The sequence below is a fragment of the Moschus berezovskii genome, chromosome 22 (genome assembly GCF_049115385.1).
Source record: "Moschus berezovskii isolate FMDL1 chromosome 22, NW_MosBer_1.0, whole genome shotgun sequence".
Classification (NCBI taxonomy): Eukaryota; Metazoa; Chordata; class Mammalia; order Artiodactyla; family Moschidae; genus Moschus; species Moschus berezovskii.
The window spans coordinates 41,902,532-41,916,944 of NC_142481.1; the positions used below are offsets into that span (position 1 = coordinate 41,902,532).

At 41.1% G+C, this 14,413-nt stretch overlaps 1 protein-coding gene across 1 annotated transcript in view; it reads right to left on the reverse strand.

Annotated features, from left to right (window-relative positions):
- The window catches only part of RBL2 (RB transcriptional corepressor like 2), a 43,584-nt gene extending 32,918 nt beyond the window's left edge, over positions 1–10,666 (reverse strand). The window contains exons 1-4 of the mRNA XM_055412779.2: positions 10,309–10,666; positions 8,002–8,132; positions 4,962–5,162; positions 535–599 (exon numbers count right to left, since the gene is read on the reverse strand). Coding sequence (XP_055268754.1) covers positions 535–599; positions 4,962–5,162; positions 8,002–8,132; positions 10,309–10,548 — 637 coding nt within the window. The 5' untranslated portion in view covers positions 10,549–10,666. The remainder of the gene's footprint in view (positions 1–534; positions 600–4,961; positions 5,163–8,001; positions 8,133–10,308) is intronic.
- Positions 10,667–14,413: the final 3,747 nt, after the last annotated feature.

Here is a 14,413-nt window from a genome sequence, read left to right on the forward strand (position 1 = left end):
GAGATAATATGCTTTGGAAAAGATGTTGTGTAAGAACAAAACTAAAGGATATCCCATTTAATGCATGATATTTGGTATACTGTAAAGAAATCCAATGCTGCGGAGCAGCTAAGCTGGGGCACCGCAGCCACTGAAGCCTGAGCGCCCTGGAGCCTGCGCTCTGCAAGAAAAGCCACTGCAGTGAGAAGCCTGTGCACCACGCTAGAGAGGGGCCCCTGCTCGCCACAACTGGGAAAAGCTCGTGCACAGCAGCAAAGATCCAGTGCAGCCAAAAACAGATAAATAATTTTTAAAAAAACAGAGGGAGATCGAGAGGGAGGAAGGGAGAAAATATCAAAGGAAAAAAACAGAAAGAAAGAAAAGAAATTCAAAAGATTTATAAAATGGCAATACTTTAAAAAATGAAGGTGGGATTCAAATCCTTGAGAAATTTTTCAGTGAGCATCTTTTCCTGATACACATTATAGGTTGACAGTAGTAGTACCTGAACTTTTAAGTAAGCTAATATTGAAATAAATATTACTCTTTCCTTACCTTTTGCATATATAAAAAGCACCCAACAAAAATGGAAAACTTCAGACACGGTACAGGGCTGTCGCCTTTGGGGGGGAGAAAAAAGTCATGAGATAACAGAAGAATCAGAAAAAGACACGACACATGACTGTACACTAGGTGAGAAACAAACCCCACAGTTAGAGGGAGTGACAGCAGATTCATTTCTCCTGGAAAAGGTGCAAGAAGCTCTGCTCCAATCGAACACAGGTAAGGAAATAGCTGGGAGGGAGGGAAAGCTCACTCAGAAGAAAAATCCTGAAGAACTGTAGAAGCTTTTCCAGGTCAAGATAGCTAAGGCAGAACATAAAACGAGTTCTATATTTTAACAAGTTTGTTAAAGCAGGGCAATGATGTTTAATCCTTGCCATCAACCGGTGAGCAAAGCCCTATAATATGCTAACCAGGGAGAAGGACCTTGTAGTGAATGAGGAGACTAAGACACGTGGAAAGCAAGGGTACTGAGTTAACGACAGTGTGGAAACTAAACCCCAGTCTTCAGCTGCTTCTCCTCAAAGCACCTTGTTAGAATAAGGGTACAAACAAAATAACAATAAAAATGAAATGAACAAAATAACAATAGCTCTTTTGATGACATCAGCAAGGCTAATGTTGCTTTAAGACCCACCTATACAGTCAGATTGGCTTCCCAGGTGGTGCGAGTGGTAAAGAATCTGACTGCCAGTGCAGGAGATATGAGAGATGCGAGTTTGATCTCTGGGTAAGGAAGATCCCCTGGAGAAGGGAATGGTAACCCACTCCAGTATTATTGCCTGCAGAATCCCACGGACAGAGGAGCCTGGTGGGCTACACAGTGTTGGGCATGACTGAAGCAACTTGGCACACACTCATGCAGTCAGATAGTCCTCCAATTTTTTCCCCTCTATCACAGCTGATGAACTGTAAACCCTCACTCTCTAAAGACATTCCAGATTATATTAAGTCACAAAAAGACTTTTTTTGGGGGGAGCATGCTGCATGACATGCAGGATCTTACCCCAAACAGGGATCAAATCTGTGCCCCTGCAGTGGAAGCACAGTCTCAACCCCTGGACCACCAGGGAAGGCCCACGAGAGGACTTTTCAGTGGAGATTCTGGGCTTCCTATAATTCCTTACATTTCTATCATTAAGAGTACCTATTGCAGGGACTGTTGTAGGAAAGAAGAGGGGGAAAAAATAAAAGAGTACCTGTATTTGCTAAGTCATCTGCTAAAGGGAGTTTTAGACCTGTTTTAAACTGGTTTTTCTACCAAAACCTCTGCCAATGTTTAGATCAGACATGTGTTGGCTCCATATCCCAATAGCCTTATTCTTACAAGGTGTTTTGAGGAGGAGAAGCTGAAGACTGGGGTTTAGTTCCCACACTGTCATTAACTCAGTACCCTTGCTCTCCATGTGCTTTAGTCTCCTCATCCGCTAAAAGATACTTCTCCTTGGGTAGCATATTGTAGGGCTTCATTCACCAGTTGATGGCAAGGGTTAAATGTCATGGCCCTGATTTAAAAGCAGCTTTCCCACCACAGACACATGACAAACTATGTAGTTTTAATGCCTAAGAAGATAAAAGTCAAACTTTTAGGCTTAATCCTCAAGCCAGTCTAACTTTCAGTTATAAGATAAATCCTAGGGATGTAATGTACAACATAATAAATATAATTAACACTGCTGTAGGTTAATATATGCAAGTTGTTGAGAATAAATCTTAAAGGGTTCTGATCAAAAGGAATTTTTTTTTTTCTATTTAATTCTGTATCTCTCTGTGAGATGCTGAACTTTCACTAAACATACTGTGGTCATCATTTCATAAGTCACATCGTTATACTGCACTCCTTAAATTTATATAGTGCTGTATGTCAGCTATATCTCAATAAAACTGGAAGGGAGAAAAAAAATTAACCTACTCCCCAAACTGGCTCTGTAACTTGAGAACTCTGGAACAAACAACCAACTTAGCCAAATTTCCTCTGTGCTGCTGTGGTATTTTCGTTCTTCATCCTCTGCATAGAAGAACATCTCTCTCTCCAAACTCACCAAAATGGGCACCAAATGATGGGTACCAAAGTTCCACCCGTCCTTTCAGACATGTTTCTGCTTCCTCCATGGAACATTACCTAACCGGCTTATACAGAGGGGATTATTTTTGCCTCAGAAGTCCTACATGTCTATTATCTTTTGCATTTATACAAGCCTCTACCTTGTAATACCTACTGTAAGCTCTCAAAAGACAGTAACGATGGGTTTGGATTTTGGCCTTTTTATTTTTAATATTTGTGCCCTACATAATACCTAACAAAGTAGTTCATATAGTAAACTCTCAATAAATATTCAATGATAAATTTTCAAAGACCAGTTTATAAGAAGAACATGGGCTCTCAGGCAGACTCTTTAAGTTCCAGTAAGAGCTCCACATTTACTGTGTGACCTTGGCCAAATCACTTAGCCTTTCAAAAGCTTGTTTCCCCCCACCTATAACAACAGTATCAACCTCATAAAGCTGAAGTAGTGATTAACTCAAGTAATACATGCTTAATTTAAGTCTTAGCAGAGTCCCTGCACCATAATAAATGCTCAGTAGATGGTATGAATTATTATTACTATGATTAGGGTGATATACATGTAGAACTTTTAGTAAACTTATCTTAGAATTTTCTTAATTAAAATTAAGTAATATATACACCTAATATGTATGAGCTCAGTCAGTCAGTTGTGGCCCACTCTTTGCAACCCCAAGGACTGTAGCCCACCAGGCTCCTCTGTCCATGGAATTTTCCAGCAAGAATACTGGAGTGGATTGCCATTTCCTTCTCCAGCAATATATATACATACAAAATTAAGAAAATTCTATAGAATAAAATTCTATATTATAGAATTACATTGTCAACAAAGGTCCGTCTAGTCAAGGCTATGGTTTTTCCAGTGGTCATGTATGGATGTGAGACTTGGACTATGAAGAAAGCTGAGGGCCGAAGAATTGATGCTTTTGAACTGTGGTGCTGGAGAAGACTCTTGAGAGTCCCTTGGACTGCAAGGAGATACACCCAGTCCATCCTAAAGGAAATCAGTCCTGGGTGTTCATTGGAAGGACTGATGTTGAAGCTGAAACTCCAATATTTTGGCCACCTGATGCGAAGAGCTGACTCATTTGAAAAGACCTTGATGCTGGGAAAGATTGAAGGTGGGAGGAAAAGGGGATGACAGAGGATGAGATGGTTGAATGGCATTACTGACTCAATGGACATGAGTTTGGGTGGACTCTGGGAGTTGGTGATGGACAGGGAGGCCTGGCGTGCTGCAGTTCATGGGGTCGCAAAGAGTTGGAAACAATTGAGCGACTGAACTGAACTGATAATATATATATGTAATAATATATATCAAAGCAAATACAATATGAAATCATTTCCGCAACACTTTAAGGAAAGAAGATACTCTATATTTTTCTATAAATGATCATATCATCTCATTCAGACTCAGAAACAAGCTTCTATCACTTCATTATAAACAGACAATTCCCCAAAACTGCAAGCAAACCAGACCGGCTGCTTCCATAGAAGTGGGGTCAACTATATAAAAATGTACATTGTTTTTTTTTTTAAAGATGCTCACTTACTATAAACATCCATCAAAATTTGGGAACATTTTTATATATTGAAAGAGAAGCAAACTTTATTCATTCAATTATAACAACTCCCTTTCCCCTACTTTTCTTGTCAACATCTTTCTAGTTCTATTTCCACTTCTACTTTATGAAACAATTTTCCTGAGAAAAGTAGAGAATTTGTATCCCATAACTGCTCTTATCTGCCAGGAAAAATGGAAGACAGTGAGCCAGAGTACGTTTTCAGACTTTGCAGACACAGTCAGAAGCACAATTTCATGACAGTTTTAATTCGACTCCTCTCCCTCAACCGAATTTCTCTACTTTTTACTGGTTGCAAACATCCAAATACAAGGAGAAGCCTTTTCAGGGGAATTTACTCAGTTTGACATAAAAGTCAAATAAAGAGTTTATATGTATTATAATATGTAGAAAGTAATAGAAAAAGTCAATACAGTCAATATAAGAAAATTAAGTAATCAAATTCTATACCCAAGGTGGCTAATGGGTGAGAGCACCGACAGTCCCACTGTTGCACTGTTGGCTGCTTAAAGGAAAAGGAAAAGTTTATATGAACAAAGATTCCATTGTTCATGAAAGATTGACATTTTACAACATGAAAGAAGCTAAACTCTTCAGAGCTAACAGAAAATGAAAAGTAAGAAATTATGATGAGAAAAAAAAGATTACTTATGAAATCACATTGATTTCTTAGGACTAGCAAAATAAACTGAGGGATGAAGACCAAGGGATCAAAACTGCAGCACAGAAAGAAGAGTGTGTATTCCTGCTTAACAAATATAAAAACATACCGCTGCTTTCTTCCTCTTTGTTGACGCGGCTGCTCCTCTTGAGGATATTTAAAAATATCCTGAAAGATGGGTTCATATTTCTTAAAAATTACAGCAGAAACAGTGAAGTTTCTTTCTAATCTCTCAGTACGTTCTCTGAAATGTGGAGGGAGATTGGCCATGTCTTCCCATTTCTTCATCTTGTTAAAAAATTCAATTAAGCTGATAGTAAAAATAAAAAGTGAGATTTTCATAATTAGTACAAATATAGGTAAATAAAAGTAAATCAACATTAACTCACTATTACTTTTAGACAGTGATATAAAATCACAACTCATGACTCTGACTAGCTTAGTCTCACAGGTCAGTTTATTTCTCGCATCTTCCAAATCTAATTTTCCTCATCTCTTTTTCTGAGATTAAAGTTTTTTTTCAAATTATGAAATACACATCAACACTATAAAATAAGTAAGTAACCAGAGAACAAAACCAACATTCACGTACCAACTGATTCAACGGATATTAATGTAGCACATAAATTTCCACATGTTTGCTTCAGATTCTATAGAAACAGCCAAAGTTCTCATTTGTACTTTCCCCAATCCTATTTTTCACTCTTCTTCCCCAAAGATAACCATCATTCTACAGTCTGAGTCCTTCTCATCCAAGTTTTCATACTTACTATGTGGTTATATATGTACCCAGCAACAGTATCTTTTGTATGTCTGATTTTAAAATTTTATATAAATAGTATACTGTAAGTAGCATTCTGTAACTTACTTTTCCATTCAATAATGGCTTTTTGTTTGTTTTTTGGCCTTGTCCTGCAACATGTGGGATCCTAGTTCCCTATCAAACTCACACCCCCTGCAGTGAGAGTGTGAAGTCTTAATCACTGAACCATCAGAGAATTCCCCAATCAGTAATGTTTATGAGATTAATGTTGATATGGATAGATCGAATTCATTCATTTTAATTGCTAAAAATATTCCTCCATATGAACTACTATTTTTTTGCATTTACTCCCCAACCAATGGAAACTGAGGCTTCTAATTTTTCTCTGTAACAAAAAAATGCTATAATGAACACATTTTTATACATGTATACTGGAATTTAAGAATTACCCCCAAGAAATAGAATTGCTGAGTCAGAGAACATGCATCTTCAACTTTACTGGCTGCTGCCAAATTTCCCACTAGAGTGACTGTGCCAATTTATACTCTCTCTAATGTATATTAGCAATACAGAGTTCCTATTTCCCTGCATAATGATATTGTACATGCATGCTAAGTTGCTCCAGTCGACTGTGTTCGACTCTGTGCGACCCTGTGGACTATAGCCTGTCAGGCTCCTCTGTCCATGAGATTCTCCAGGCAAGAATACTGGAGTGGGTTGCCATGCCCTTCCCCAGGGGATCTTCCCGACCCAGGGATCGAACCCACGTCTCTTACCTGTCCTGCATTGGCAGGCAGGTACTTTACCCCTAGTGTCACCTGGGAAGCCCAAATAATAGTATTTATATAGTATAAATTTCCCCAATCTGATGAGAGTGAAATAATATCTAATTTTTACTTTGAGCTTCTTTGATTACTAGTGAGACTGAATATATTTGTTACATCTATTAGCTACTTGAGTTTAGGCTTTTGTGAAATCATATACTTTTCCCATTTTTTAGTAGCTATTTGTCAATTATTAACTACTGTTAGTGGTTCTTTATTTAATTCTGGATATTGATTGTTGTTACATTGTAAATATCTTCTCCCAAACTGCTCTTTGTTTTTAATTCATTTAGTCCATTATGGCAGAAAAGTAAGTAACCTGAACCCATAGGTAAGAAGTTAAAAACTGAGCTTTTGAAATGGAAACAAAACTGAAGTCTGAGAAATTATTTGTGTTAAAGTATTAGATAAGTTTAGTCTAGTAAAGTCTATAATGATTATTCCATAATTTGACCTTTGCTTCTAAAGTTCCTTATCTGTCATTTAACTAGATTACTCTGTCTCCACTTTGCTTCTTTGCAATGATTATACTTAACACCTTTTTAAGGTTTATAGCGAGGTGTTCAATTCTTTATCAACTGCCTCTTGTTCTTAGGCCTAAATATAACTCAGGATGAAATTCAAGATTAATAAATAGACTACAGCTAAAAGATTGCATTTCTTGTTAATTATTTTGAAGTAAGTGATTTTTTTAAACCACTAGGTCCATTACTCCAGTACTATTGCCTGGAAAATCCCATGGATGGAGGAGCCTGGTGGGCTGCAGTCCGTGGGGTCGCTAGGGGTCGGACGCGACTGAGCGACTTCAAATTTCACTTTTCACTTTCACACATTGGAGAAGGAAATGGCAACCCACTCCAGTGTTCTTGCCTGGAGAATCCCAGGGACGGGGGAGCCTGGTGGGCTTCCGTCTATGGGATCACACAGAGTCGGACACGACTGAAGTGACTTAGCAGCAGCAGCAGGTCCATTAAGTTTTGACAGTGGTATTCCTCCAAAATGCCAAACATCCTTTTCCCACCAGTCTTTAATAAGCCATGAGAAAATTAACCCAAAGTGCCCAAATAATGAAACATAATCAATTCAATTACACAACAGATAGAAAAAGCAATTTCTGCCTCCTCCTCAAAACATTCTTTGCCTTCTCTCTAACTGATTTTCTAAGTGTTACTTATCCCTCAAGTAGGAAACTGGGTATTTACACACTACTTATAGAAGATACCAGTCCTGTGCATGTAGTTGCAGGGTTAATACCATAAAATATTTACCTTTTCAATTTAGAATATCTTTACTTAGAATTCTCCCAATAATTACAAAATGGTAAGTCATAACCTTTAATAGTAAACTCCTCATTTAAGTGTCAAATACATTAAAATTTAAATATTTTTCTCCAAAGAAATAAAACATAACGGGTACTAACTTAGATGTGGCAAAGAAAAACCATGACCTAACTTCTAAATTTAGCATTCCACAGGCACAAAGGCTCAGAAAGTGAAAAAGAGAATTCCTACTATCACTAGGTTTTTATATTAGCCGCACTTTAAAAACTCGAACATAGTTACCTCTGCTCTGAACATCTCAGGATTCGAGTTAAAGATACATAGTTTCCTTCAACTGTCCCTTTGCTTACAGTTGGCACAGATTTTCTGCAAGCCACATATAAGGCACATGCTAACCAATGAAGATCATTTCCCTATTAAAAAAAAAGAAAGAAAGAAAATTGAGTTTGAGCTAATGAACTATATATATTTCAGTTGAAAAATGCTTGTGGGAAACTGCATTTTCAATGATATTTCTGTCCCAAATGCTTTTATGACACATTTTTCCAAGGAGAAGTATAAGTTTGTTCTTTCACTTTGATCTGGCTCCAACAACAGCACGGATGAAAGTGATACAACTTTCAAGATCATGAAAGGCAATAGGGAGTCCAAGTGGTTCTCTCTCTCTCTCAGAACATATACCTTAGAAGTCCCAACAAGGACAGAAAATACAAGAAATCAAAAGATAAAAGTCTATAACCAGTATTCTATATTAAATATCAAGTGAATTCTATTTTCCATGGTACACTTCCATGAGACTGACACCCCACATGGTCTTACAGCATACCTGACTACTAGCTCCACAAGGGCAGGGATTTTGATGTCTTTGTGCACTGCTCTACGGCCAGCTCCTAGATAAGAGTGTCTGGCAAAGAACAGGTGATGGACAAGTATTTGGAAAATAAATGAATATTGATTCACTTATTGGGTAAACTGATCTAAGAACCTGAGATCAAAGTCTTTAAAAAAAAATCGAGCAATCATACACATATTTTTAAAAATAACTAACCATCTATTATTTGTCACTTGTTTATATAACCCTGGGCTTCACATGACTTAACCACTGTCAGTTAAGCATAAAAAGTGTAAAATTATGCTTTTTCTATTTAATTTACAAGGTTACCCTGAGGGTAAAATAAGAGCTTATTTGGAGGCACTTATGCCTATCACCAAAAATAGTCCTTCTCTTTTGTCACAGGAATCACTAGGAAATAAACAATAACATGGCCTATTCAGTCAGATCACCTAAGCATGTGAAAGAGCTTTGTAAATTCTAAAGCACTATCCACGAATGCTCTATGCTCCAGAAATTCCACATTACCTTACTTAATCTTCAGAACAGCTGTGTAAAGTAGGTACAAATATCTCAAGTTGACATATCACAAAACTGAGTTTGGAGTGGTTGCCTGAAGTCACCAAGGCCTGACAGGTTCTAAAGCCAGTACATTACTAGCTTCCCCCCGCCTCCGCCTCCGATGTAACTAAATTAAAATTCTATTAATGCAAGAATAAAAAATAATAAGAAGAAGAAACTTAGTGAGTGCCACACAGGCAAAAACACTGTATTACAGTTAAATAACACCTCGGTTAGGCTTCCCATTCTGAGCCTATTTGCCCTACTCTTTCCACAAACTATTAAACAACTTAAGAAAATCATATGGCCCGCAGTTTAAATACCACTCCCACGGGCAGCCAGACAGCGAATAAACAATACAGACTTCCGTGTCACTTCCCATTGGCCCGTAAAGGGGAGGTGCCTACAGAGTTGAGCCTCACTGGCTAGGATGGCCATTTTTCTCAATTGCGAGCCCCGTCCGAAGAAAGGGACAAAACATGTCTAGATGACAGCGACTCTTAAGAATCCTGTGCAGTGTCTGGGTGACCAAGAGGTCCTCAAGATCGCCGCAGTCCTGACTTCCTAGAAACAGATAGGAGTCTATATCCAGGTAGGCAGAAAGCCCTTTTCATCCGCCCTCGGGAAGATTCGTCTTTGTTTACAAATACACAAACACAGCCCGAAACGTAACGCATTTACTCAAATGGCAATGCCTGGACAAAGGCAATTAGGTACAGCTTGCAAAGAACTTAAGGAGAAGCCTGGAAACGCAGACGCTAAAATCGGGTTAATTTCAGTAAGAGCGCAGGCAAGCCCCCCACCCCCATCCCTTTTGAGGACGGTCCTGACAACTGCACCTGTTCAGTCTGCCAACCAGACGGCGGTAATTTTTGTAATCAGACCCCAGCACGACCTCAGCCCCGAGGAGCTAGTTCAGGGTGAAGGCTGTTCCCCCTTCGGAACCGGAGAGGGGAGAGCACCGAGAGAGAGCTGACTTTTAGGACCGCAAAGGGCTTTTCAAAAGCCAGGTTTCCAGGACGGAAGTGGGCAGAAAGGGCTCCCCTCCCGCTCCAGGCTGGGGACCGGGAGAGCCGGGGCTGACCCGGGGGTCCCCCCGCGGGGCGCCCGGGCCGGAGCGAGAAGGGCCCCCATCCCCCGCGGCGGGGCGGGACCGCTAGGCCCCGAAAGCCGCTGGTCTCCTCCCCCGGGCGCACCTCCAGCGTGTAGCTCTCGCTCATGCTCCGGTAGCTCTCCCAGGCCTCGGCCCGCGCCGCCTCGTCCATGTTCAGGCGGCTGCACAGCTCGTCAAACCGCTGCTGGGTCTGAGGGGCCGGCGACCGGGCCGGCTGCGCGGCGTCCTCCGCCTCGCCATCGTCCTCCTCCTCCTCATCTGAGGCCGCCGCCGCCGGAGGGGGAGGCGGGGGCGGCGGCGATTGGTCGCCTCCCGACGGCATAGCGTACACCTGTACGGCGGGTCCTCAGGTGAGCCGAGGGCCCGGGCCCGCAGCCATTCAAACCGCGAAGCGCCCGCCGGTCGGCCGCCCTCTCGGCGACTGCGCCGCCGCCAACGGCGCTGGACCTCACGTCGGCACCCGTAGTTCGGAGCACGGCCTGCTGGGAAATGTAGTCCAGGCCGGAGACCCACGGGGCTCAAAAATCATATTAAAAAAAAGTCCTCTCTCGTCCTCTTCCTTCAGTTCAGTCCAGTCGCTCAGTCGTGTCCGACTCTCCGCGACCCCATGAATCAGCACGCCAGGCCTCCCTGTCCATCACCAACTCCCGGAGTTCACTCAAACTCATGTCCATCGAGTCGGTGATGCCATCCAGACACCTCATTCTCTGTCGTCCCCATCTCCTCCCGTCCCCAATCCCTCCCAGCATCAGAGTCTTTTCCAGTGAGTCAACTCTTCGCATGAGGTGGCCAAAGTATTGCAGTTTCAGCTTTAGCATCAGTCCTTCCAATGAACACCCAGGATCGATCTCCTTTAGAATGGACTGGTTGGATCTCCTTGCAGTCCAAGGGACTCTCAAGAGTTTTCTCCAGCACCACAGTTCAAAAGCATCAATTCTTCGGCGATCAGCTTTCTTCACAGTCCAACTCTCACATCCATACATGACCACGGGAAAAACCATAGCCTTGACTAGACGGACCTTTGTTGGCAAAGTAATGTCTCTGCTTTTTAAGATGCTCTCTAGGTTGGTCATAACTTTCCTTCCAAGGAGTAAGCGTCTTTTAATTTCATGGCTACAATCAGCATCCGCAGTGATTTTGAAGCCCCCCAAAATAGAGTCTGACACTGTTTCCACTGTTTCCCCATCTATTTCCCATGAAGTGATGGGACCAGATGCCATGATTTTAGTTTTCTGAATGTTGAGCTTCAAGCCAACCTTTTCACTCTCCTCTTTCACTTTCATCAAGAGGCTTTTTAGTTCCTCTTCACTTTCTGCCATAAGGGTGGTGTCATCTGCATATCTGAGGCCTGAAATAAAACTGACTTCTCTACATTTCAAGTACCTCTTCATCGGGAGACCCATTCAGCAGGGTTGTACTGAAGAGAAAGTATCTAAGAAAGGTTGACATGTTAAGGTTTATTGTTCAAAGTGTTCTCAGAAATAATACTTATCACCTGCGTGTCCTAATCTGAAAAACCAAGGTAATAGTAAGGGCCTGTCTGCCTAAATTCAAATTTTGGCATCACTCTCACCAATTCTAGTTCTTTCCTATATTTCTTTTTTGTGCGAGCTGCAGTGGTTTGTGGTATCATTTCCCCCATCAGGGATTCAACTAGCGCCCCTTTCAATGGAAGCAGAGTCCTAACCAGTGGACCGCCAGGGAACTCTCTTTTTCGATGTTTTAATTATATGTGAGACTTTCAAATAATTATTTGATTTTTTTTAAAGGAGTGGTTCACTTTTCCCCCATAGGGTGAATTTACAATTATCCCTAAGTGGCATATTTGTTCTGTTCTTAGTTACCTAATTGGCTTAAACTTCATTTTTCTTTGCTTTCTCTTTTCAAATCTATGTGAATAACTTTATTTCCAGTCCTCTTTGATTTATAATGGGGTATAGTATTAATAAGTAGGAGCATTATTTTGCGACAAAAGTCCTTCTAGTCAAAGCTATGGTTTTTCCAGTAGTCACGTATTGATTTGAGAGTTGGACCATAAAGAAAGCTGAGCACCAAAGAATTGATGCTTTTGAACTGTGGTATTGGAGAAGACTCTTGAGAGTCTGTTGGATTGCAAGGAGATCAAACCAGTCAATCCTAAAGAAAATCAACCCTGAATTTTCATTGGAAGGACTGATGTTGAAGATGAAGCTCCCATACTTTGGCCATCTGATGGGAAGGGCTGACTCATTGGAAAAGATCTGGATACTGGGAAAGATTGAAGGCAGGAGAAGAAGGGGACGACAGAGGATGAGATGGTTGGATGGCATCACCGACTCGATGGACAAGAGTTTGAGTAAGCTCCAGGAGTTGGTGGTGGACAGGGAAGCCTGGCATGCTGCAGTCCATGGGGTCACAAAGAGTCAGACATGACTGAGTGAAACTGAACTGATAGTATAAAAGGTTTTCCTGCTCCAGGAGCCCAAGGCACTGCTGTTTTGCTATGAGGTCACTTTTCTCTCTCTTCATTTGACCCTTTGAACACAGCCACCATACTGCAAGGAAGCCCAGGTCACTTAGGGTAGCCTATCGTCAAAGATAGATAAAGCCAGACATCAGTGAAAGGGATGAAAACATTTTACTCCATCACTCCTGACAGTAGGGGAAAGAGCCAGGCTCAGTCCTGGTTTGTGTGGAGAGGACTAGGGATTTAAAGGGAAAATGAAAGAGCAGAGGTGCGGGAAGAGAGAAGAGCTCAAGCAAAACTATTAAGAGGGTTAATGAGTGTATAATTAGGGCAGCTGGGCCTGCTAGCTGTCAATTTGTTGTAGGTAGAATTGTATCCTCTCACAAACACTGGGAACAGAGACTCTGTCTTTCCTGAGGATTACATTTCAAAGGAATGGCTTTCAGGTCTCTGAGAAAGACACTCTTGATTTGTAGATGATACAGTCAGTCCTCGGTAAACATAGGTTGTGCACTGGCAGATTCAGCCAACTGTGGATCAAAAATATTTTTTAAAAAAGTTCCCAGGAAGCGGGTGGGAGGGATGCTCAAGAGGGAAGAGAACATATACTTAGAAAGTATAAGTATACTTAGGAAGTATACATATACTTAGAGCTGATTCATTTTGTACAGCAGAGACCAACACAATACTGTAAAGCAGTTATCCTTCAATTAAAAATAAATTTTAAAATATTTCCAGAAATTTCCAAAAAGCAAAACCTGAGTTTGCCACACACCCTAGCAACTATTTACACAGCATTTACATTGTATTTAAAACTAATTGAAAAGCACTTATATTGAGTGGGGCTTCCCTGGTGGCTAAGATGGTAAAGAATCTGCCTGCAATGCAGGAGATCTGGGTTCGATCCCTGGGTTGGAAAGATCCCCTGGAGAAGGGAATTGCAACCCACTCCAGTATTCTTGCCTGGAGAATTCCGTAAACAGAGGAAGTTGGCAGGCTACAGTCCATGGACTTGCAAATAATCAGACACAACTGAACCACTAACACTTTCAATTTCTTTACATTGTGTCAGGTATTGTAAGTGATCTAGAGATGATTTAAAGTTTACAAGAGGATGTGCATAACTTGTATGGAAATACTATGATGTTTTATATGACTTCATTGCCAGCAGATATTGTCTCTGAAGGGCTCCTGGAACCACTGCCCTGCAGATACCAAAGGATGACTGTACATCTCAGAAGGGCAGAGGAATGTATCACAATTGTAAGCCCTATTTAGTAAATGCTGTAGGAAAGGGACAATTGGGGCTTTTCATCAGATGTTAGCAGAACAATCTTTAAATTCTGGCAGCACTGAGCTTTCTCAGGCAGGCATTTTAATAGGGAGTGGAGTCATCCTGGGACACAGTCTTACGTTGCTAGAAGCCATGAAGGGTTTGGGCAACTCTTAGAGCAAGGGTTTGGACAGGAGTTCTGTTGTTTTCCCCTTGCCCATAGGACCTGAGTCCCCTGGTCCTTAGCCTCAGCCATGCTAAATGAGCCCGTTGGAAGCAAATCCTTCAGCCTCTGGTCAAGCTGTCCTGGCTAGCGCTACATGGAGCAGAGATGAATCCTGCCAAACAGCAGATCTATAAACAAAAATAATTATTATGATTATTATTGTTTCAAATCATGAAGTTTTTGGGTGGCTTGTTATACAGCAACAAGCAACCAAACACCTGTTAAGTGTAAGACATGTATCT